The 26,738-nt window shown below is 33.2% G+C and overlaps 1 protein-coding gene across 1 annotated transcript in view; it reads left to right on the forward strand.

The window, feature by feature from the left end:
• LOC126745744 (uncharacterized) overlaps nt 1-26,738 on the forward strand; it is a 306,017-nt gene that overhangs the window by 263,695 nt on the left and 15,584 nt on the right. Inside the window, exon 3 of the mRNA XM_050453726.1 lies at nt 5,082-5,298. Within this exon, the coding sequence (XP_050309683.1) occupies nt 5,082-5,298 (217 nt within the window). The remainder of the gene's footprint in view (nt 1-5,081; nt 5,299-26,738) is intronic.

Raw genomic sequence — 26,738 nt, forward strand, 5'->3', positions numbered from 1 at the left:
AAAAATGCGTGTTGCGAAAATTGTGAATACCATTGCGTGTGAAAATTGCTTCATCCGCAGCTAAAATGTTCCTGGTAAAGTTTGGGTTTAACTGCTGCTGATGTAACAACCACTCGCAAAAGTTTACTCGAGGCGCATGATCCCTTGGAAGTAAAACTTGTACCCTTTGGACGTGAAATGGATACAGTAATTCATGCCTTAAAATTTGCCAAACTATGACTGGTGATAATCCAAATTCCGTTTCAATTGTTCTAGTGTCAGGATGCTCTTCGATGATATCTAAAATCAAACTCTCCAGATTGAAAATTGCGCCTAGGTCTAATGGCTCCACCATGTTGCCCTGGCCTCGGCCGCAAATTTCTAGTTTGTCTACCGCGCTGAACCACACGCAAAAAAGCTTCACGCGACGGATGATACCTATGAGGAAACCTGTGTGCATAAAGATTAGCTGCAGCCACACTGTTTTGTCTTGATTCCCCGTATGCCAGTAACATGTCCACGAGTTCCTCATTTGAAAAATTATGCGGCATAATTTTAATAAAAAACGAAATACGACCACAACTGTATCAACTAATAGCAAAGTAGGTACTATTAAACATAATAAACATCATCCGGACTTGTTTACTTCTTATTTTGAAAACAAAATTCCACCGGATAAAGTTATTACATTTTTGTGAAAAAAAAGAATTATCTCAGAAACTGCCGTCAGCAATAATTTCCCAAGTTTATGCGTAAAGGTTAAGAAACACCCTGTAAAAGCCAACCATATTTTCGAAAAAGATGACGCTAACATTTGATCCCAGTATGACTTTCCTAGATCTTTACAAACATGTCCAAAATTTATCACCGAGTATTTATTTACTTGATAGGGTAGTTGCAGATAAGTTTCTTCAAGTGTACACTACACACCTGTCCGGATAAAGAAGAAGTAATCATTTATTATATCACTTCCACATAGTATCCAGATTAGTTTGCAGTTGTTGGTGAGAAGTTAAGGGAACTGCATATACTTTTGTGCCGCGTGCAAACATTGGCGCCCAACAATTTAGTTCTCAAGGTAAACCACACGTGGTAGCCAGGAACAGGAGAGGGCCAAAAACGGAACCCTGAGGGACTCTACTAGGATTGATATGGATATCTACTTTTGATATAATAGCCCCCACCCTCAAACTGAACTTTCTTTTTCCAAGATTTTTTTTTCTTCAATCCAAGTTAACAAATTTCCTTTTTTGCCAGGATGTTCTAGTTTATTTAACAGTCGTTTCGTAGAAACTCTAGCAAATCCTTTAGTAAAGTCGAGGTGGATGACATCCATTAGTTGATTTTTGTCTACGGCTAAAATCCAGTGATTAAGCCGTTAAAGTAAGTTTATAATTGTAGAGCGACCTTTTGCAAATTGGTATTGGATATTAGATACTAAAGTAATTTTTCAGTAGAGAATTTCTGTATCTCGTCTCGTATAATGAAATCCATAAATTTAAAAATAATCGTTCTTGTCTAGGTTTATTTACTGTTACGAGTGAACTTATAAGCACTTGTTATTCTTTTAACTACCCGATTTATTTTGTTCAAATATATTATTTTACCTAGCAAAATGCAGGTCATTTATAAAAATCACTCATAACTTTATCCAAAAAAAGGGTTATTATTCCATTCCGATGGGCTCCATTTTCTTTACGACTAATATATTATAATTTATTTTACTTGTATTTAAAAAAAATTAATTTACTTTATTTGTATATAATAGATACTTTCTTCCTTATGAACTAAATAAACGAACTAATTAATAACTAAAAACGTAACTATTGGTATATATAACAACCTATAATTCAAATAATTTATGATATAATAATAACTGATACTTTTAATAATACACTATATAATCTTAACAAATACATCGTTACATTACCTAGACTTGCCTGCTAATAACTTGTCCTTTTTTTTTTAAATTGATGTGTCTAATACGCCTTTTTCACTGTGCTGGTACAGAGTTTTTTAAAACTTAACTCTTCCGCAACCTGCATTTCATTTACGCGCATGCTGTTGTCCTTTTTCAGCAACGGTATTGACGCCCTTGATTTATTTGATGACCAAATAGATTTTTGGGATTCTTGTCGTTAGCTTAATTAGATTAAATTTTTTGTGGGTATTTTGATTGAATTTGTAAGAATTCTGGATATATTACGATGCTTTCTCAGCACAGTGTCCTTGACTAATTATATTTTGTCCATAGGTTTTTGGTTATCCAAGGTTTCTTACTTTTCTATCGCATTGGCTTTTCTTAAGAATTGAAAGTGATAGAGTCGCAAAGAACATTATAAAAACCGACCATAAAAACCGATTATAACTACAAAAGTGCTCGCCCAGTTTTAAGCAATGGTATTAATACCCTTCATTTGATAGAAAAAACTAATTGATATTCAAATAGTTTTTTCTACTACCGTGCGTAAAATACTCATTTTACCCACTTCCCAGGGCTTATAAAGTTTAACTTTTTACGGACTAGTGCCAAAAAAAGTCTTTCAACGTACTAGTACGTAAAAAGTAATTTGACGTTTAGTTGATATTTAATTTTAAATTTGTCAAAAGATTTTCAACAATTTCCCATTTATGAAAAAAGTACCATTTTAGACACTTATTACATTACTATTTTGGGATTCTTGTCATTAGCTTAATGACATTTTAAGTTTTGAGATAATTTTTGATTAAATTTGGAAGCATTCTGGAAAAATTACGATGCTTTGTCAGGTCAGTGTCATTCCATATTTATTTCCTCTAACCATATTAAATAAGTTTTTATTTATTGAAGGTTCTTTAGCTTTTTGTTGTATTAGCTTTTCTTGAGAATTCAAAGTAATAGTCACAAAAAATATTATAAAAGATCGACCACATTTCTGAGGAAGATGCACAGGATGTTAACATTTAATTATAATAATAATAATAGTAATAATAATAGGCCTTTATTTTTAACTCGACGGAGTTCAGCATAGCTGTTATTAACCGAGCATACCGACAAGATATGTTAGGTTAACATCAAGATTAAATTTACATATTGGCAACTTAAGGTACTAACTAGGCAATGATACTTTTGTAATTATAAAGTTATACAGAAGGTAACACAACCGTAGGAATGACATTTTATAGAATCACTAAAAAATTTTGACATTCTATGGCGTAAGTATATTGCTTTTACCAACTAACAATTTAAACTTGGCTGAGTAAATGTTGCTTATATTTTTTTCTTAAGTGTCAAAAATGATAGGTCATAAAGTTTGCGAAAAATATCAGTGTTGGCTAACTTAGGTAACAAATAGGAAAACGAACGTTGGAAAAGTTCTGTTCTATGCCTAGGAACATCAAATAAATCAATAAAGCGCGTGTTTGTGTTATGAAGAGTATCTTTATCTTTTTCTTTTATTAAGCTTATCAAACAGATAGCCTGAACAGGAACTATCAAGTAACCGTTTTGCTAGGCCGTTTTGCTAGGCCTCTGACGATCTCATTTTTTCAACCAACCAAGTTCCCAATAATTTGGAGTGATATGCTCTCTTACCCTCACCCCAAAAAGAAAGGCCAGTTAAGAAAAGGCCAATAAACTGTGTCACCATAACTGCAGTGTGATAAAACAACCGATTCTGTTAACTTTATTTTCAAGTTTGTGTTAGTAATTTCCCTACTCTGTACTGTATAAATTTTTCAATGCACAGAAAGATTTTTGGACCACCTTCACAACCTGACTTTCAAACTTTAGACTGTCATCAACAATAATACCTAAATTTTTGTATTTATTTACATTTAGCAATGGTATATTATTTTAAGTTATTATAATATTTTCCTTAACCGAGTCCTTGTTAGGCCCAAAAAAGATAATTGCTGATTTACTAGGATTTAATTTTAGTCCATTGTTAGCTGAGTAAGAATTTATGGAATTTAAATTGTTATTAAATTTTTCTATAGATGCAGGTAGTTCTTCTTTGTCAAAATTGGTATACAATTGAGTGTCGTCAGCATATTGGTATACACGCGGTGTTTTAATTGCTTGTCCAATATCTGTAGTACACAGAATAAACAATAAAGGATCAAAAATGGAGCCTTGTGAGTCTCCTCTATCCAACGGATATGTTGTTATCATTTTCAACAGCTTGAAACCGTTTGCTCAAGTAGCTCCTAAAAAATAATGAAGTAATTCCCGTCTAACTTTCCTAGATCTTCACAGACATGTCCAAAATTTTTCACCAAGTATTATTTTGACAAGTGCTCTACTTTCCAGTGTAGGATATTGTAGAGAATTGAACTTTAGCTAACATAATATTTATATTTGTATGAACAATATGGCAATAGAATATGAACAACAAATTAAATATCTATGTGCTATGTTCAACGCAAGTACCCTATCTAGGGAGCTTTGGGTTATCTAGTTCAGAATTTTGTATTCTTGGGTTGGGTTTCCTGCATTTACGACTTGTATCCTGATTGTATTCTTTCAGGTAGTTTAAGCAAAAACACAAATTTCTGGAAAAAATTAAGCATTAGGAGGACAAGGAGGAATGATTTACTTCTTCTAGGTTGTTAATTTTTTTTGATTTGACCGAGATAAGATCAAAATTGCTTTGATTACGTTATGATTTGATTTTCCAATAGGCTCCTTCATTTCAATATTGCAAACAAGAAATTCTTCATTTGTTAGTAATAACTCGAGGGTAAATGGTTACTGGTTTTAATTTTTAACGACGAAATAATTTGTTAAATAAGTGAATTTTGCGGCAAAATGGGATTTCCTACTTATAATAGCAGATTGTCAAATAGGAACAGAAAAGAAAGTCTAAAATTGAATGCAATTTGGTATCTCTTCTACTATTCGATATTAGAATATTCCATTGTTGCTACATATATAATAGTTATAAGTGTATTTTGAAAGAAAACAATAAAATGAGACATATCATATATATCATATAGACAACATATAATGAGTCATACCGACATATGAAAAGACCTTGAGTTTATCAAAAAAAATCTTTATATAACTATATATATTTAAAAATATTTTTTTAAATATTGAAAAAAATTTATTGTATCCACAGGTATCGAGAGACCTATGAATTTTTCCGATACACACCAGACGACCACGACCCGATAAAAACTTTTCCTCTTAAAGACATCAACGTGCGATTACACGAGTCCAGTAAAAATAAAATTGTTTTAGCTGACGTGCAGAGGGATATAAGTGGAAAGTTCAGTTGCGAGATAACGACTGAAATGCCAAGCTTTTTTACTGTGGTGGAAACAGCATACATGCAGGTATGTATAATCTAGGAATAAAGGCAATTAGAACAGTAAATTACATACTAAGAAGCTAAATGTGATGAGTTCTGATCATTGCAAAATTTACCTGATTTAGACTTTATCTTTCGACAGCGGTTATAAGCCATTAATTTCCAAGTTGCGACTACAAATTTCACTTCATATAGTAAACTTCCATTCGAAAAAAAATTATTTTTCATTAATATTTCTTAACTTATAATAACACTTAATATTTCATTAATCTCAGTAACTGTTAAAAAAATTTAACATTTTGCTAAACCAATAAAGGTTAATATAAATTTCCAAAAAAATCAAAGTGCAAAGTGACATTATAGAACATTACCTTTTTGCTCTAAGGGCGATACTAACATACAGCCAAAGTAGCTGTTTATTTAACTAAGTAGCATTTTTGTTTTTATTTATAAGGTTACAAAAGTAATAATTGTAGGACCTATGTTATGAAATTCTTTATTTAAAAAAAAATTAATTATTTGCTTTAAGAAAATAGGTACATTTACAGTTTAGTTAACTACTTTTCTTTCATGCAAAGTAGAAACATAGCTTATATGCTGGACTATAAGATTAAGAAATAATTAATTTAAAGTTACTTACATAAACATGGCAGGCTGTTGGCAGAGGAAAAACACGTTAAGGTTGTTTCTACGTTTAATTCAAGAAACATAGCAAAACTTTTAACCTTCTAAATGGGGGTATCATCTTCAAAATCTTCATTACAATCAGGCGGCTCTAAAAGTGCTACTCTTTTACCCGCACATTTAGAGTAATACACAGCTGCAAAAACAAGCTCATACTGCTTGGGGAAAGGAAGAAAATGACTCTTACATGAATACCGAGACATACTGGGCTTACAGAAAATAAGGTAGCTAATAAGCTTGTCCTAGAAGGAGCAGAATCCAACCTGAGGTCCAGCATCAGCATTAGGCATTGCTTACAATGCCCTGATGCAAAGCAAAGCACTACTGGCAGGGATGACCAGGACACAACCATAAGAAGGCTTTTGTACCGGACGCAATAAGAAAGGTCAAGTATACCGGCTACTACAAACTGCGTCATGCAGGTACATGAATAGGATTAGTTTGGCGAAAATCGCCGAATGCGGACTATGCATCCCAGGAAACCAAATGACGTCACAAAATCGTGACAAAAACGTCACTAAATAACTTTAATGCCGTCTTTACGTGACGTAATAATGACGATTAAAATCACGTGAATAGGTCCCATCAAAATAACGTCATTTATGAGACGTGAATAGTACATCTATTACTGACCCATATAACCGTAATGCTTCTAGTGAGCTATTCTTTTGATGTTTAATTGAAGCGTTTATAGAGCCTAAAGTTTTTATACAGTCAAAAGAGAGTCCAATTTTGGAATTTTATCACAGAGTCCAAATTTGGGAAATACGTACCTAAGTCCGCTGGATAGTAAGGGAGCTTATAGTCATTTATATTTATAATAAAAACGTTATAAATGCATAGTTTCTTAAATTGAGCTACTTACTGAAAATCAAAATACAAAAAAACCCTCTAAACACTTTTTTATAGATTTTTTTTAAGTATTCATATATCATCTTTACTATTACAACTGGCGTGTTTTTATGTATAAATACTTATAGTAATTATTTATACACAAAGCATAAATATAAAACATAATAAAATGTATAAATTAATATCAAAGCAATGTCATTACGACTGGACTCATTACTTATTACCACAATCCCTTGCATTATAAAGAAACTAGGAAGGCCAAGCCGGCAACTGCCAATTTCCAAACAGAAACGCTGTAAGAGTATGAAATCTTAGAAAGTTATCTTTAGAAAGATATGTATATAAATAAATAGTATCACATTATTTATACTTACTTACCCGTGAAAGTATACTGCAATCAATATCACAAAACACAAATTTGCATCAAAAGGCACAAGTGCACCAACGACGCCCCCGCCATGAACGCCATCCACAAACGTAAGAGCACGTGATGATCACGAAGATGATCGACGGACGACCAAGGCCAGGGTTGCCAGTACTTTACTATCATCAAGTCCTAACCTTCATAACTTATAAAGTTTTATTACTAATTAGAATTTCTTTTGCAGGAATAATTTATTCTGTCTATAAATTTAGCCTGGCCAGAAAGTGGTAGCCGCTAAATAATATTTTTGTCTGTCACCTATGTCACTCTTGGAGTGGTGCTTGCGCGAAGATATTTGTGGGCATTTATTTTGAATCGCTGTAGGTTGTATGCGTCGGGAAATATGTGATATGGAAGCCCGTTCCACAAAGAAGATGTTCTCTAGATGAATGAGTCCCGATACAGCGACGTCCTTGGGGTAGGCAGGTGGACTCGATGTTGATAAGCCGCAACTGCTAGACGCGTCCTTCTTGCCGGAACAACCCTGGGTGGAATCAGGCCTGCCAGCTCAGAGGAGCACTTACCGTGATAATAACGGTAGAATAAACAGAGATCAGCCACCTTTTTCCTGTGCTCCAGACTAACCAGATTTTTTGTCAGTTCTGGTTTGTCGATAAGACGAATAGCTCTCTTCTGTATAGAATCTAGCAGCTTTAAACTATGCTTGGGTGCAGAGCTCCAGACATGCGAGCAATACTCGAGGGAAGGGCGTATTTGAGACTTATAAAGAGTCAGCAGCTGTTCTGGTGTATACAGTTTTTTCGTTTTGAAAAGCACTCCGAGTTTTTTGGAAGCTGCCCTGGCGATCTCAGCAACGTGGTCATGCCACACACTGTTGGTGACTTCGACTCCTAGAAGATGTAAAGATGATTTCATTGATAATGTTTTCCCTGCCATAACCAGCTCCGGGCCAACAACGTTAGTCTTCATCGTAAATACTGCAGCCTGCGTTTTTTTAGCGTTAAAATTGACCAGATTGTTACCGCCCCACTCCAAGATTGCTCTAATATCATTGTTGGTTGAAGCTACTTGTTGCTGCCTAAGATTCTGAGAAGTTGCGGCTGTCGTTGGTTTGGCGGACTTAAATGTGGAAATAAGTGTGCTATCGTCCGCAAAGCTGTAGATTGGATTGACAATGGTTCCTAGCAAATCGTTGATATATATCAAGAAAAGGGTGGGGGAGAGAATGCATCCTTGAGGTACTCCAGCGTTAATGTTAAATTTGTCGGAGAGGTGTCCATCGACGGCTACTTGGATTGTTCGTTGTTCAAGAAAACTTTTGATCCAATTCAATAATGAGTTTTGTATGCCGACTGAGGAGAGCTTGGTTAGTAGTCCCTCATGCCACACTCTGTCAAATGCCTTGGAAATGTCGAGAGCGACTGAGCGGGACTCGCCGTGCTTCTCCATGGCCTCCGTCCACAAGTGTGTGACGTAAGCCAGAAGATCGCCGGCGGATCTAAGCTTTCGGAAGCCGTATTGATGATCGCTGATTAGTCCAAATGATTCCAGATATCTTAACAGTTGTTGGTTGACTGCTTTCTCCATAATCTTCGATATTACTGGAACTAGTGCAATCGGGCGGTAATTGGACGGCATCGTCTTCTTACCCTTTTTGGGTACAGCTTGCACTTGAGCAGTTTTCCAGCTTGTTGGAAATGAGCCCTGTTTATACGATGCCGTGAACAGTCTACATAAGGGAGGAGTCAATTCGTCTGCACAACGTGTTAGTACTAGGGCTGGAATTGCATCGGGTCCAGAAGCTTTGTTGGTGTCTACGCTTTTAAGAATTTTATTTATAATTCGTTGAGGAAACGAAATTTCTCCCATCGATGAATTCACCCTGGGCAAATATGGCGGTGTTTTGCCTTGCGAGTGCAGAGTAGAATTGGACGCGAAGAGTTTACCCAGTAAGTAGGCTTTTTCCCTTGCTGTTACCGCGATAGAACCATCATCTGCTGTTAGGGGTGGCAAGGCCGACTTAGTAAATCCTTGACTAACGGCTTTCGATACCGACCAGAAAGATCTTGTTCCATTTGGGCAGTTTAGTAATTTGTTTTTGATCCTGTTGTTGTGACTCTCTTTGCATTCATCAATAATTCGCTTGCAGTTATTTCTGGAGGTTAAGAAGTTCCTCCAATTTTCGGTGGAAGGATGTTGACGCCATTTGCGATATGCTGCGTTTTTAGTGTTTACTGCCTTTTTGCAATTCAGGTTGAACCATTGCTTGTTGTTTGATCTGCATTTAGTAGAAAAAGGGATATAAGCTTCCATTCCTGCCAAGATCGTCTCTGTAATTTGGTTTGCACATTCTGAGATGTTATTGGTTCTAAAGCAGACTTTTTTCCAAGGGAATGAGCGATAAAATTCCCGAAGATGGTTCCACTCTGCTGATTTATAGTGCCATACCTTCCGCGGCATCGGAGGATCCTGCGTTTTAACATCCAACTGGCAAGAGACTGTTATTAATTTGTGGTCCGATGTTCCTAGGGGGGCCTGTACTGATACAGTGTACGAGTCAGGGTCTGAAGCCAAGACCAGATCTAGGAGACTCGCGAACTCGCCGTCTCGATCGGGGATTCTGGTAGGTTCCTCCACAAGCTGCGTAAGCCCGCATATGGTGGCAAATAGCTCAGCTTCTCGTCCTTCATCGTCGTTCTTGTTGCAGAAGCGCAGCCAGTTGATACTGTGAACGTTAAAATCACCCATGACGATGATTTCTGCGCTTGGGTAGTCAATTTGCAGTTGGTTAATGCAATCAACCAGGTTCAAAAAGAGCCGCCTATATTGGGTGTCGCTTGGTGGTCTGTAGATACAGCAGATAAATTTCGTGGCTCCACTGGCTATTATTTTGAACCACATAACGTCGAAGTCCGCAGGTTCAAGCATTTCCTCCCGCTGGCAACTCAAATCGCTCTTGACAAATACTGCCAATCCAAAGTTTAGTCGAAATCGGGCGTGTAGATCGTATCCAGGATAAATGAGGTGAACATTTGTTGTTGAAGGTTTCACCTTTGTTTCTGCCAATGCCAGAATGTGAGGCTCTTTTGATTGGAGGTGTTGGTGTACTGCATTAATATTGGTGTTTAGGCCTCTGATGTTGCAGAAATTGATTTTTAGGCTTTTAAATCCGCCTGATGGACCCCCCCGACCAGCCTCCGTTCGGAGATCCGAATGGGAGGCTAGTTTACCCCCGGAAAGTTTTGGTCGTGAGGGCGCCATCATGCATTAATTTTACTACTCCATTTCCCCATTTCCCCTTTGGAAACTGGACACATCGACATGGCGGCGAAACGTGAGTTCCATGAAATCACTTCACGCCGCCTAAGTCCTATGTGGTGGTATTGAACCGGGCGATGCAAGTGGACAACATCTACCACCAAAGAGGTTGCTCTTTTAGTCGCCTTTTACGATAGGCAGAGCATACCGGAGGGCTATTCTACCCCGGCCCTCCCCGAGAAAAAGGAAGTTATATTCTATTACCTCCTGCATTGGGCACTCTGTATCCAATTGCTTTTTATTCTTTTGAATATGTCAGTCCACCTTGTTGGCGATTTTCATCTACTTTTTCTATCGACTTTCGGCCGCCTTTCGAGCAATCTCCTCGCCCATTTACCATCTGTCATTCGAGCAACATCTTCCGCTCAATTTCATTTAGGACTAGTGATTCATTTTATAATTTTAGCAGCAGCAGTTCTCCTTCGAATATATACGGTTTGCATATAATCCCAGAACGATACAGAAGTATAGACCTTTCTGTTTTTCATTGGTTATTGGAAAAACTCTAACGTAATTATTTTAATTCTTACAAAGACAATTTGGACTATGTTATGGCAATAATAGGCAACAGTTCCCAACAACAACCCATTTTATATACATAACTCTATTTACAATTTATACAGTTTAAAACTAATTCTATGTTCTATATAGGTAAAATCCACAATATGTTTTTAATGATTACTTTTAATAAAATGAAAATAAGAAATATAATTACACCTTAAGTTCAATTATAACTTATGGATAATTACTAAATCAAATGAATTTACCTGTAATGAAGTTTAATTATAATTATATGCAGTCCTTGTGAAGTAAATAAGATAACAACGTAGTCTCTCTACTCATATTGTACACCACGAATTTTAAAGAAAATAGTCCCCCGCTTTCTTGGTCCCAAGGGCTTCTACGATGGTCTGGATGCACGTCCAACTCATTTTTTAAGAACTAATTGCAGTTGAAGCAATTAACCAGGACGAAACGTAAGTCAGGCTATGAGGGACCTATTTACTTCATGAGGACTTCATGTAATTACAATCGAACTACATTACAGCTATGTTCGTTTGATTGAGTAAATATACTTGGTCCTCGTTTCGTAAATAAGATAACAACGTAGGTGTTTAAAGATAGTTAATTGTGCAACTGTGGACTAAAAAATAAAAACCTTTAAAACAAAGATATTAAAATACAAAACTTCAAATAATTGTTTGCAATATAGACATCTATATGGGAATTACTTAATATAGACAATATTAAACACCTAATAATAAAAACAACAATGATAATATTAAAAGCCTAAACATTAGAATACAAATTAATTTATTTGATTATTTTAAAAAGGCCCTTGCATTAATATCAGCATAACAACGGGTATTTTACAAAAACTAGAAATGGTCCTTGAAATGCTCATCAAGCTGGCACCTAATTCAATTATATTTATTGATACACCTTTACTCTCGGCCATAGATGATGGTGCCTGTGTTGTATAAAATGTATATTTAGCAGTATCAATATCAGCCAACTTTAACCCTCCGTTGGTAAGGTTGGTAATTGTCACAAGATTGGTACGCTGGGGTTATAGCATACCCCAATAAAAAAACAAACATGTTTCGAATATAAACAAAACATTTTTGAAATATTATCAATAAATAATGTTTTTGTATTGGTCTGAAAGTAAATAAAAATAAAACACCTGACAAATAACCAACCCAAAAAAATTAAACGTTTATTTTCAAAAGACCTACGTTTTTACAAAAATTTCGAACAAGACGCAACCAGGTATTAAAAATATATTATTATTTTGAAAATATTTACTTAAAAATTAATTTTTGATTAAGTATAAACTACAAATAACTAATGTTAAAAATATAAACTAATACATTGCTTTATGTTTTATGTACTATCTATAGAGCAACAGTTGTCGCATGTTTGCGCTGCATGACTCAGGCAAACAAATTTATTACAGGCCCTACAAGTGTAAAAAGATTTACGATCTTTATTTCTCTTTCTCTTAACATTATTATTTCTGGTTTATTTTGGTCCCTAGAATCGAGATCAATTGTGTTGTCATGATGGAGAGTTGATAAAAGAAGAACATTTCTATTTTTTTTGAAATATAAGAGACCAATGTTACGTCTGATTGAAATGCAAATTTGGAACTTCTTTCTTCTCGCTTTGTTGTGAGTAATTCGCCAGGAATTTTTTTATTTTTTCTCAGCGTCCCTACTGAAGTAAGTTTATATTCTTTTAGTAACTTATTATCAAAAGTTATGTTTCGCCTTGTTCCCCTAATTGGTTCTACCAATCGCAGAACTATGTCAGCCGGTTTGTTGCTAAGGGCGTACGGGCCCTTAGCAACAAAGTAGTACCTTCGGGCTGCTGGCCTACATATGCTTCTAAGTTTAGTACAAAAAATGTTTTCGAGTCTACAAGTGAAAATACCTTGAGGCCATATTTAGCTGGCTTGTTTGCTATGTACTGCCGAAATCCGCACCTACCGCGGAAAGACTCAAGTTTTTCGTTTATTATTAAATATTCCGAAGGTACATAAACTGCTTGAGAGTTTTCCACAAACCGATCAAATATTGCCCGAATTGGAGCTAGTTTACCAATTTTAAGTCTTTCCTCCCGAGAATCTTTTTTGTCGAACCTCAAGCAGCTTAGTAGGAACCTAAAACGCTTTAGGGGCATCGTTGTTCTAAACATGTATAGACATCCATCCATTACTAGCCCTAAAACGACCACACATATATAGTAGTCCAATAAGGGCTTTCATTTCTAAAGCTGTTGTTTGTTGTACGATCGATTTTTCATTATAGTTTTCAGATTTCGTTTGAATTAACCGATTAATACATTCAACTATAGAGTCAATAATAAGTTCGTCTATAAAAATGTTCCAACAATCAAAAGGGGTTTTGGACTCTTTAGCACCTTTTGGTCCTGGAAGATGGATAATAATATTCTCCTGGCGTGTACGCACAGCCTTATTTCCTGGATTAGCTACCCATTTAGTTTTTTGTCAACTCATAAACACCAACAACCCATAAATACCTTCACTTTACTTCAGGCGAAAACTCTTCGACAATGTCATCTTCTAATATTTCTTGCTCAGAATCAGACTCCTCAGAACGCTGGCTAACGTGGTCGTGAAACTCGCCCTCCGAGCCGGATTTAGTGGGCTCCTCATCAAGTATTTCGGGTACCTCTGATGAATTATCTGAAATTTCCCAAAGCCTAAACAACTTTTCTTGCTCTTTTTCATATGACCATCGAGCAGACATAATATCTTCAAATGAAATTTAAGGTAAATAAAAAATATCAATAGAGTAATAATAATTATTATTATTATAGGTTTATAACATATTAATATTATACGTAATTATTATTATATTATTATATAATAATTTATATATAATATGTCGTACTTACCTCTAAAAGAATCAAAGATTTAAAGAAAAAAAAATTACGAGAATGGTAAGCTGGGGTATGATATACCCCAAATCACTTCACTTGCGTCGATCAAAGCTCACACGCGACTGACGCGCCAAAACACGTGCTTTCTATCACTTGACATTATATTTAAAGGTACCTACGAGATGGCGCTACGTATTTTGCAACGGACAAAATTATAGAGATATTAAGTAGGTTGGGGTATGATATACCGCACCTTACTAACGGAGGGTTAAACAAAACTTTACGGATCGACTATAAAATTGTTTGTGCTGTGACATAGAGAATTTCATACAGATTTAGTAGTTTCTATATTCTCATCGTCTTTTTAAAATGACTTCCAAAGATTAGGCTGTATTTTACCTGGGTCAAAAGTTTTACAACTTTTAATAATTATTTAAAGATTTAAAGTCTAAAAGATTAAATCATAGGATTAAATCAAATAATAATCAATAGAATCAATAGTGTCATAAGCAATGTTCGCAGATAATTTACCATGATCACATGATCCCAAGAATTTTTAAATTTTTGCAATAGGGGATTTTAACAACTGAACATTTGACAAATTTAAAAAATCATTTTCATTTTAAAATATGCTGTTAATGAAGACTTGAGCTATAAATTATGATGCTTTGTTATTTTGTTCTTGGTGCAGACACTCTAAATTGGTAGAAGGTCATGCAGAGAAGCAGTCTTCCTTCACTGAACAGCGAAACTGATCTCACTGCTTTAAACCAGAATTATACTGAACTAAATTATACTGTGAAAACATTGAAGAAACATTTTAAACTAAAAAGAGAATTATTATTACAAAGGAAAATCTTTAATTGGGAAAAATATACCTTTATGCATGTGAAGCTCTGTTCTATGTGTGACTACTACCGGAGATTACTATGCAAAAGGGAAGAAACTAACGTAAATTCATTATAATTTCCGTTAGATTGTTTCAAAACTATTAGTGCGTTTCTTTTTAGTAAGTAGGCTTTTTAGTCTAATACCTAAAAAGCTGGGCAAACTAAACTAAAGTAAATACGTGTTTAATCCTGAATCGAACAGATTTTAGAACTTAAGGTTTTGTTTCTTGTGGTATAGAAATGGAAGTATTTCTTAAGTCCTTTTCCATATTGGCAAAAAATTAAGCAGATGAACTACATTGCCCATCCTGTCGACGACAACATAAGAATGTCTCCCTTCCCCTTTTTTTTTTGAAATCAGCAGTTTTTATTAATTGATACAGAGCAGATAGTGCAGCTCCAATCTGGGTTTATATTGGGTAGACTCCGAACAAGAAACTACCTACTTGCTAGTTCTGTATGTATTTTTGGCGCTAAAATGAAAATTTGTGCTCTTGCGCATGTCCTTTATAGAAGCTTGTAGATATAAAACCTCTTATATTATTTTAGAAAACCAACAACCAACTTTGTAAAATATCTATTTATATTTTACATTATGCTCTCCTTGGCAAGTGAGTGATAATATTATCTATTATCCTATGAAATTTAAGTAGAGTTGGATGTGCATCCAGACTATCGTGGCAGACCACTTCCCCGGTCGCATTTAAACATTCTGGTATAGGATTTGACACTTAGGCGAATTTGATTGGTCCATTTCAAATATGTAACTAATTACAAAGTAGTGCTGAAAACGATGGCAGAATGTTGAACGGTGCTCAAATGCAGGTCAGAATGTTGTGCATTACTTTTTGCATATACAAATGTTAAAATAAACAGCTTATCTAATATAATATTATAATATTATCTAATTATTGGTAACATGATGCAAAGCCGAAAAGAGGTTATAGTCTAAGCCATTTTGAACATTTCAATTTTTAAGATATAGATATTTTAGTTTTTTTATCGTCAAAAAAACATACTTTAAATTTCTTTTTATATATTTTTTTTAAATCTCCAGTTTTTTTTGAGACACAGATGTTTTAAATAACTTACTTAAAAAAAACTGTGTTAGTGTCCTGATTCATGGGACTCGGCATTTGCCTGATTTTTGCGCTACGTTAGTTGCCAAATTACGTTTTCGTTTTTGAGACCTTACATGTTCTCCCTTTGGTGGCCTACTTACTGGAAGCCTTTTACAACCTCTAGTAGTTCCTACTTTTCGTCGATTAATTGCAGTAGGTTGTACTTTAATACTTAAGTTTGTTCTGTGGCGGATCGGTATTGAACTACCAGCAAAAGTATTAAAAAATTATTCCCATGATGTTTTTGTTTTAATACATTTCAATCTTTTAAGAAATCTTTCTTTGGTTAAATATGTTGTGTCAAAAGTATTGTGATGTTCTTTCATTAAGGTCAGTATTTCTTCCCAAGTTCCTTCAGAATATTGTCTGCAACCACTTGGGTTATTATTTTTTGGTGACACTGAAATAATATTATTGGCAGAAATATTATTGACATCCAAGCTGATTTCAGTATTTCGAATTATTTTAGTATTTTCAATTTCTGGAACCACTAGAGGCTCGTAAGATGAAATTGATTGATACATTTTCTCCGAACGCGAATTTGGCCTTATAATATCGCGATTCCAAGCTTACTGGAGGAGCATTTAATATTGCTTCTTCAAAATAAAAATAAATTATTCCTTGATGCTTGCAAAATCGACCAAATTTTCCACTAGAGCAATATTGATATTTCCGTCAACATAATGAAATTCGCCCTTATTGGTCATGCTAGGAACTTTATACATTTTTAGGCTACTTGATGCATTCAATATCATTTTTATTAATTCCAAGTGTTTTTTTAATAGGTTATTTAACAATAGTCTTGGAGTTGCATTTCTTGAATGAAGAAAGTTTCTTATCCTTTTTTGGTAATATTTTTCCAAGCATGTAGCGATAAAGTCAATTAGGGCTATTGCATTGTATGCCTTATTACGCGACAAAACCACATCTTTAAACAACCGGATGCTTACATCACAGAAGTTGTTGGTCTGATGACCATGGGTAGATAAATCACGACAGGCCATGCACCAATCTTCTTTTCTGTCCCAGTATTTTTCCACGTGAGAGATCCATTGTGGATATCTTCTAAACACTTCTATTTTTGAATTAGTATAAACTTCATTATCTCCGTCCAACCCGTTTGCAGATAAGCTAGTTTGATAGCTATTTGCAGAATCTACTCCTGTAGCGATATTAAAAAAATAAGTTGCTTTCTGTATATCTTCTGAGTTTAAAATATCTCTAAATCCAAAAGTCCGGCGACTATTTGCGTCTATATTGTGTTTTTTTTTCAAATAACCAACGCCACACTGCTTGAAGAATAATGAAATCGGTATAAGAATATTTTAGACTCAGGAAAAACATATTTAATTGCACTCCTTTTGGCATCACTGTCATCCGTAACAAATGTTTTTGGATAACCCTGACCATTAAAGATAAATGGTAAACTAAATTTTAATATTATAAATCCAGCTTTATAGTCTTCTTCTGTCTATTCTTTTGTAATGAAAATAGCAAGAGGCACAGCTCCTACCGCACAAGGAGTTAAAATAAATGCCACTGAATGACCACTTGCATCACAAGAAGCTGTGCTATCAACAAACACTATGTCTTTTGCAAAATCTAACTGATGAGATCTCTGCATAAGTTTTGTTACGATTAATATGCAATAGGGATCCTCTTGATATTAAAGTATGATGCCCTTCTTAATGTATAGATCTCGCTTTTCTTTCAATTTCTAAAAAAATTAAAAATTAGCAAATAGTAAATCAGGAAAACCTTGTATCACTTAAACAGACCTCTATACAACCTACTCCAAAACGCGGCCCCAAATTTCTTGTTCGCCATTCATTAAACCAATGCTGCACAGTGCGATATTTTGGATTTATTCTCGCATTAGTAAGCTCAGCACTATCTATTCCAAATTCTAATTCTAATTTTGACTCGTAAAAATTGATAGATTCAGTCAAGCCCAACCCATCACTAAAATATGATTCAAAACGTGATCTAACGTCATCTCTGGGACGAAAAAAAGAAGCTGCCTGTGCAGTTTATTAGAGTATGGTTATGTTCTCCTTTAAATTCAATAACCGCTGCATATTCGTCCTACAGAGAAAAAAATAGAATATTTTAAAATACATAACTGTGTTCTCCGTTAAAAAGAAAAATAGATATTTTAAATTAAATTTTCACGATTATTGATTAAGAAAAAAGAGTTTTCGCTAGCAAAGTTTTAGTAGAATTTTCATAGAACCTCGAGTTTCTGAGGTACAGGGTGCCTCTGAAAACTTTCCGATTAGGAATCTGGAGCATCTCTCGTATTCCCTTTACTAAAAAGGAAAAAATTGGTATTTATAGATATTTTTATGGAGAGCCAGTAAGCTTAAGTTTTTTCTCTGTCTTATCGAATCACCCTATATCCCACAAACGCAGATTGTACCACCTTGTACTTAATTACCTTTAAATAAGAGTCTTTTTTCTTCATATTCTTGGTGGACAACTTTATTGTGATGATTAATTGCGCTTGATATCCTGTATTTTTTGATTTTTCTCTTTTATTGTTTTCCATCTTAATCCTCTAATAGCCACTGTGATGGCAAATAAAAGTTTTTCTGAAAGTTAATTATTATTTACTGAGAAATATTATTAAAGGAATTGTGTACTTTCAATTGGCCTCCAGTTTATATTTCAAGTAAGTCGGCAAATTAATTACCGTTTTAAATAATCATAGATGGTAATTGTATTTTATGTAATCTTACATATCGTTAAATCGTGTAATATCTACAAAATTATTTACTGGATACAATAAAAATAATTATTTAAACACAGAACAGCACATTCAATTTTAAGTGGACTATCATTTGCAAAATTTTAAATTAAAATTACTTATCAATATAGTAAATATGTATAGTAAATATACAGGGTGTATCATTCTATCATTAAGGGGTGATAAAACATCAAATTGAAAAGTGACAGCAAACTGACAGCCACCTGTTTCTAGAATATTAGACGCTACTAATATTTGGGTTATGTATCTTTTGATAAAGTTAAGAATAATTATTTATTTGTTTATCATAACATTTAAGCTACCAGCACAATTTTCACTGTTGTGAATTGTCAGTAATTGACAATTGAGGCCATTTTTTTTTAAATGCCAGTACCGTAACATACGGAGGAACTTGTTATTTTTTTGTTTTAAATGTGCGAGGTGATAAAATATTTTTTTATAAGCTGTCAACTGTTAGATTCTCCATTTAATTTGGAAAAAAAAGTTACTCTTGCAAAATTATGATGAAAATTATATGTTTTTAAAATATCTTAATTTATAATTTATAATTGTTCAGATATACCTGCTAAAATGTTGCAAATATTTATAAAAAAAAGGAAATCGGTCTTGGATATGTAAAAAAATTTAATATAAAAGATGATCAAAAGTAACCTTAAGTCATTATTTCATTTGGCAAGTTTACTTTAAGATTCAAGCCTAATTTTCTTTTTTTTGCAAAGTTTTTGCAGCATTTTAACTTGCGTTTCTGTACAATTAAGCTAAGATATTTTAAAAACAATGCCTTAAGTCATAATTTTGCAAATGTAACTTTTTTTCCAAATTAAATAGAAAATCCAACAGTTAGCTTTTTATAAAAAAATATTTTATGACGCTTTAATATTTTGTTATGACACTGGCTTTTTTTTTAATTGGCTTCATCAGTAATTGACAATTTACTACAATGATCTACATGCGAATTTAATTAAAATTGAGCTGGTAGTTTAAAGGTTATAATAAATAAACAAATCATTATTCTTAACTTTAACACCCTGTATCTTTGTTATTAAACATTTTTCAGAAAAACTTTATAATAAAAGTTTATTTCTTTTTAAATTCTCTATCACGTATTAAAATTAATGACGTTTAAGCTGGACCACCTTGTATATGTATTGATATAAAGTGTTAATTAAAGTAATATTAATAATTAGTATTTTAATAATTTAAATAAAACTAAATACTCAAACTCGTCAAAGTCTGCTAGTCTGCTAAATGTTGTAAACGATTCTTATATTCAAATAAAATTATTATCGCTAAAAAGAGATTCATCATTTACGAGTATTTTACGATAACTTCCATTTTACGTATTTGTATTTTGAAGGATTGAAATTTAAAAAAAGATAATAATTCTTCCTCCTTACAGTTTTATAGCTTTCAGGCGCCATTTTTACAGCTCATATTTACAGCACAGTATACTTTTATGTTGATGGAATATTTAACGTTTTAATAGATCTGAATTTAGAGTGGTTTTGTGAAAAAGAACCATAATATGCTTATTAAAATAGCCATTTTGTTTTAAATGCAAAAAAAATATCCCTAGTATAATATTTATTACGTATTATTTATTATACAATTTTGTATATGCAAATGAAAATACGTAAATTCATATAATATGTAAATATTAAGTAGATTAATTTGAGTGCAAATGAAAAATTAGTGAAAAAAATCAAAGGTAATATACACCTAGGCATTTTTTGCCTGGTTATTATTGTTTGAAATTATAAGGTACTAAAAGGGGTGTCCAAATAAGACGCCGGCTGTATCTCGGAAACTATTCATCGCACAGCGCTGAAAAAAAAATTCTTAAGAAAAGTGGAAAAAAAAATGGCTGGAAAATATTTACAAGTTCCTAAGACTACCACAAGAGGGCGTAACTGCACAGTAATTTCAAAAAATTCAAATTTCGTCTAAAAGTATTAGGTACCATTTTAAAAACATTAGAATAATCTTAATTAATTTTGCCTTAATTTGGCTAAAGAATTTTCTTCATATCTCCAATGAGATGGGTGGGGGAAGATCATAAATAATGCAACTTTTTAATCGCCCTGTACTCAGATTCTTTATTAAAAATAATTCAAGTGGGTACTCATTTAAAGGGAAATTCAATGGGCTTTCAAAATATGCACCTGTCAATGTCACTTTGTTTTCAGTGAAATCGTCAGAGGGCGTTGTTTAACAGAGACTGGGTTTTTAGAGATTTTCTCTAAAAAGTTAAATGCAATGATATGATTTTTTCACTGCGGTTTCGAAGACTTAAAACATACTAACAAAACAGTGAAAACCGCGTTTCGATATCTCCATTTGTTTTCAAGTAATTTTAAAATAACCTATTTTTTAAATTTTAAATATTATTAGCAATATTAGGACGGTCTTTGCGACAGAATATTATCAAAAATAACTGAAAATTATTTGAAAGCTCATAATCATATTTCCACTTGAAAATATAATTGGCAATCGAGAATCTCCGAATATGATTTATTAGAGCATTATTTATTAATTCTATTTGAATATTACTATTATATCAAGAGGCCTATGGAAATATAAACAAAAACAAAGAATTGGAAAATGTCATTTAGTTACCTAAAGTGACAGTTGTCAGTTTTAAGTTCGAATATATGCTATGCGATATCCAGAACAGAGACATTATACGAAAAGGACATTTGCAAGATTAGCTACTCGGTGGCCCGACAATGGAATTTACAAAAATACTAGCCCATACATTTAACTTCTGGGGGTATTATGTGTGTGTTTCGTGGAAAATCCTTGGATTACTGTCAGCCCAATAACGACAATTGTGGCGATTTACTAAACGATTTAGGAAGAAAGAATACTCGTCCGAAAAACACACATTAAATATAAAATTATGATTGTTTAAGGCTCGCTCATTCATAGCTTCTTAAAATTGCAAGCGATGATCAAAGTCGTCTTTATTTAATTCTTGCACTAAATGAATTTTATAGGGATGGAACTTGTATTTCTTCAATACCCTTTAGACCCTTATTCCAGACACACCGATTGCAATGTACTTAGCGTACTATCCATTGCAACTTCCCCCAATACAATCTCCATAGCTTTATGAAACCCTGCATTTTCAATACTCCTCTTTTTGTTATAAACTGAGCCTGTTTCGCGAAACTTTGCAACCAATTCCCAAACAATTTTCCCAGAGAGATGTTTCTCAGGATGCCGTTTATTAAATAATTTCGCGACCCGATTTCCATACCCATTGTTTTTTAAAAAAGCTCAATAATCTCTACTCTTTCTGCAATTGAGTACACCATAATTGATATATTTTAAAAATGACAAATTCATTTAAAAGACAAACAAATTGTTTGTCGCATTGTTATTGTTTGTTTACTTGAAATGATTAAATTAGTGTTTCGACTTAAAGATGATAAAGTGTTCTATGTTCACTCTGGGTTCAGTCTCACTTTCTCAATAAATTTTAATGATATCGTCATACAGTATTGTTCAACATTTAAGGTCCCATATTTCTTGAAAGAGTGACTTGATTTTTAAAAACTAAGCAGTGGTATATAGGGAAAGACAAGGCTCTTTTAAGGAGGTACCACTTTGTCTCATGCTCTACTACTCTCTCTGAGGACTGTTTGAAAAAAATTAGGGGATGTCACTCCCACTTTGGAGGTTGAGTTTTTTGAATATGTATTTATGTCAAAAGTTGTTTCCCTGACAAACGTACTTGACGTATTTTTGGATTTTGCCGAAAAGTTTTTTTCCACCCTGTAGAACCTTGCGATACGTTTTTGATGGGTCACCCTATATATCATTTGTGGCATTTTATTTTAACATTTAATTAATTTTTTTTTAATAATAAAGTTGTTGTAAATAATTTTTTGCCCTTGGGACCGGGGAGCATTTTAACATTCCGGTATAGGATTTGACACCCAGGCGAATTTAATTGGTTGATTTCAGTTCGTTTCGCCAATAAATGCGAAGTGCCCAAATTAGGGTCAGAATGTTGGACGGTGCTAAAATACAAGTCGGATTGTTGCAATGTGGTTGGCGCGGTTTTTCTATTAAATAGGCTGACCACGTGTCAACAATCCGTTAATGCGTTCTCTGTTCGTGCAGTATTACAGTGCAATATTACTTCGTTACAATTCGTGCAATATTGGAGTGTAATAATTAATTAATTATGGAGAGACTAATAAAAGTTACCGAAAATTTGTATAGGGACAACATGAAAAATGAAAAAGATGTCGTGGAATGGTTGAATAAATATGAGGAACAGACATTACAGAACAGAGTTAACAAGAATTGTTTTGAGTACAATGAATTAGAGGGTAGCATTCTATTCTGATTGAAGAAACCATTTTGATTTATGATTAGAAAAACGTCGTATCAAAAATGGGTTAGCACTTAGTTCGATGTAAAAACAATAACTAATTGTTATTATTCAATTTTTTTGATTTTTTTAAATTTTCCTTAGATATGATTCAAATAATGACGTGTCAGTAAGGGGTTAATACCTGGTCCGATGTTAGAAAAGTTCATAAAATATGATATAATAATGCACTACTATATTTATTTTATATTATTATACACGGTGTATTACTCATGACTACAAATATATTAAGTGGTGAAACTACATCAAAATTTAAGCAAAAAAGTCAAATAACTTTTTTCTAAATGGATTTAAATTTAAAATCTTTGCGAGTCACTATTTAAAGATGTATTGAAAATATTTTATTTATTCATATTAATATCGAAAAAGTAATCAATTTAACACAATATTTAAAAAAAAATTCAATTACTATGGTTAGACAGAAAAAGAAACAAAATTTTTTAATGTTATTTAGAAAAAAAACGTGGCGAATAAAAAAAAAGTTATTTGACTTTTTTGCTTAAATTTTGATGTAGTTTCACCACTTAATATATTTGTAGTCATGAGTAATACACCGTGTATAATAATATAAAATAAATATAGTAGTGCATTATTATATCATATTTTATGAACTTTTCTAACATCGGACCAGGTATTAACCCCTTACTGACACGTCATTATTTGAATCATATCTAAGGAAAATTTAAAAAAATCAAAAAAATTGAATAATAACAATTAGTTATTGTTTTTACATCGAACTAAGTGCTAACCCATTTTTGATACGACGTTTTTCTAATCATAAATCAAAATGGTTTCTTCAATCAGAATAGAATGCTACCCTCTAATTCATTGTACTCAAAACAATTCTTGTTAACTCTGTTCTGTAATGTCTGTTCCTCATATTTATTCAACCATTCCACGACATCTTTTTCATTTTTCATGTTGTCCCTATACAAATTTTCGGTAACTTTTATTAGTCTCTCCATAATTAATTAATTATTACACTCCAATATTGCACGAATTGTAACGAAGTAATATTGCACTGTAATACTGCACGAACAGAGAACGCATTAACGGATTGTTGACACGTGGTCAGCCTATTTAATAGAAAAACCGCGCCAACCACATTGCAACAATCCGACTTGTATTTTAGCACCGTCCAACATTCTGACCCTAATTTGGGCACTTCGCATTTATTGGCGAAACGAACTGAAATCAACCAATTAAATTCGCCTGGGTGTCAAATCCTATACCGGAATGTTAAAATGCTCCCCGGTCCCAAGGGCAAAAAATTATTTACAACAACTTTATTATTAAAAAAAAATTAATTAAATGTTAAAATAAAATGCCACAAATGATATATAGGGTGACCCATCAAAAACGTATCGCAAGGTTCTACAGGGTGGAAAAAAACTTTTCGGCAAAATCCAAAAATACGTCAAGTACGTTTGTCAGGGAAACAACTTTTGACATAAATACATATTCAAAAAACTCAACCTCCAAAGTGGGAGTGACATCCCCTAATTTTTTTCAAACAGTCCTCAGAGAGAGTAGTAGAGCATGAGACAAAGTGGTACCTCCTTAAAAGAGCCTTGTCTTTCCCTATATACCACTGCTTAGTTTTTAAAAATCAAGTCACTCTTTCAAGAAATATGGGACCTTAAATGTTGAACAATACTGTATGACGATATCATTAAAATTTATTGAGAAAGTGAGACTGAACCCAGAGTGAACATAGAACACTTTATCATCTTTAAGTCGAAACACTAATTTAATCATTTCAAGTAAACAAACAATAACAATGCGACAAACAATTTGTTTGTCTTTTAAATGAATTTGTCATTTTTAAAATATATCAATTATGGTGTACTCAATTGCAGAAAGAGTAGAGATTATTGAGCTTTTTTAAAAAACAATGGGTATGGAAATCGGGTCGCGAAATTATTTAATAAACGGCATCCTGAGAAACATCTCTCTGGGAAAATTGTTTGGGAATTGGTTGCAAAGTTTCGCGAAACAGGCTCAGTTTATAACAAAAAGAGGAGTATTGAAAATGCAGGGTTTCATAAAGCTATGGAGATTGTATTGGGGGAAGTTGCAATGGATAGTACGCTAAGTACATTGCAATCGGTGTGTCTGGAATAAGGGTCTAAAGGGTATTGAAGAAATACAAGTTCCATCCCTATAAAATTCATTTAGTGCAAGAATTAAATAAAGACGACTTTGATCATCGCTTGCAATTTTAAGAAGCTATGAATGAGCGAGCCTTAAACAATCATAATTTTATATTTAATGTGTGTTTTTCGGACGAGTATTCTTTCTTCCTAAATCGTTTAGTAAATCGCCACAATTGTCGTTATTGGGCTGACAGTAATCCAAGGATTTTCCACGAAACACACACATAATACCCCCAGAAGTTAAATGTATGGGCTAGTATTTTTGTAAATTCCATTGTCGGGCCACCGAGTAGCTAATCTTGCAAATGTCCTTTTCGTATAATGTCTCTGTTCTGGATATCGCATAGCATATATTCGAACTTAAAACTGACAACTGTCACTTTAGGTAACTAAATGACATTTTCCAATTCTTTGTTTTTGTTTATATTTCCATAGGCCTCTTGATATAATAGTAATATTCAAATAGAATTAATAAATAATGCTCTAATAAATCATATTCGGAGATTCTCGATTGCCAATTATATTTTCAAGTGGAAATATGATTATGAGCTTTCAAATAATTTTCAGTTATTTTTGATAATATTCTGTCGCAAAGACCGTCCTAATATTGCTAATAATATTTAAAATTTAAAAAATAGGTTATTTTAAAATTACTTGAAAACAAATGGAGATATCGAAACGCGGTTTTCACTGTTTTGTTAGTATGTTTTAAGTCTTCGAAACCGCAGTGAAAAAATCATATCATTGCATTTAACTTTTTAGAGAAAATCTCTAAAAACCCAGTCTCTGTTAAACAACGCCCTCTGACGATTTCACTGAAAACAAAGTGACATTGACAGGTGCATATTTTGAAAGCCCATTGAATTTCCCTTTAAATGAGTACCCACTTGAATTATTTTTAATAAAGAATCTGAGTACAGGGCGATTAAAAAGTTGCATTATTTATGATCTTCCCCCACCCATCTCATTGGAGATATGAAGAAAATTCTTTAGCCAAATTAAGGCAAAATTAATTAAGATTATTCTAATGTTTTTAAAATGGTACCTAATACTTTTAGACGAAATTTGAATTTTTTGAAATTACTGTGCAGTTACGCCCTCTTGTGGTAGTCTTAGGAACTTGTAAATATTTTCCAGCCATTTTTTTTTCCACTTTTCTTAAGAATTTTTTTTTCAGCGCTGTGCGATGAATAGTTTCCGAGATACAGCCGGCGTCTTATTTGGACACCCCTTTTAGTACCTTATAATTTCAAACAATAATAACCAGGCAAAAAATGCCTAGGTGTATATTACCTTTGATTTTTTTCACTAATTTTTCATTTGCACTCAAATTAATCTACTTAATATTTACATATTATATGAATTTACGTATTTTCATTTGCATATACAAAATTGTATAATAAATAATACGTAATAAATATTATACTAGGGATATTTTTTTTGCATTTAAAACAAAATGGCTATTTTAATAAGCATATTATG

This window comes from Anthonomus grandis, chromosome 16 (genome assembly GCF_022605725.1).
Source record: "Anthonomus grandis grandis chromosome 16, icAntGran1.3, whole genome shotgun sequence".
NCBI classification, from domain to species: Eukaryota; Metazoa; Arthropoda; class Insecta; order Coleoptera; family Curculionidae; genus Anthonomus; species Anthonomus grandis.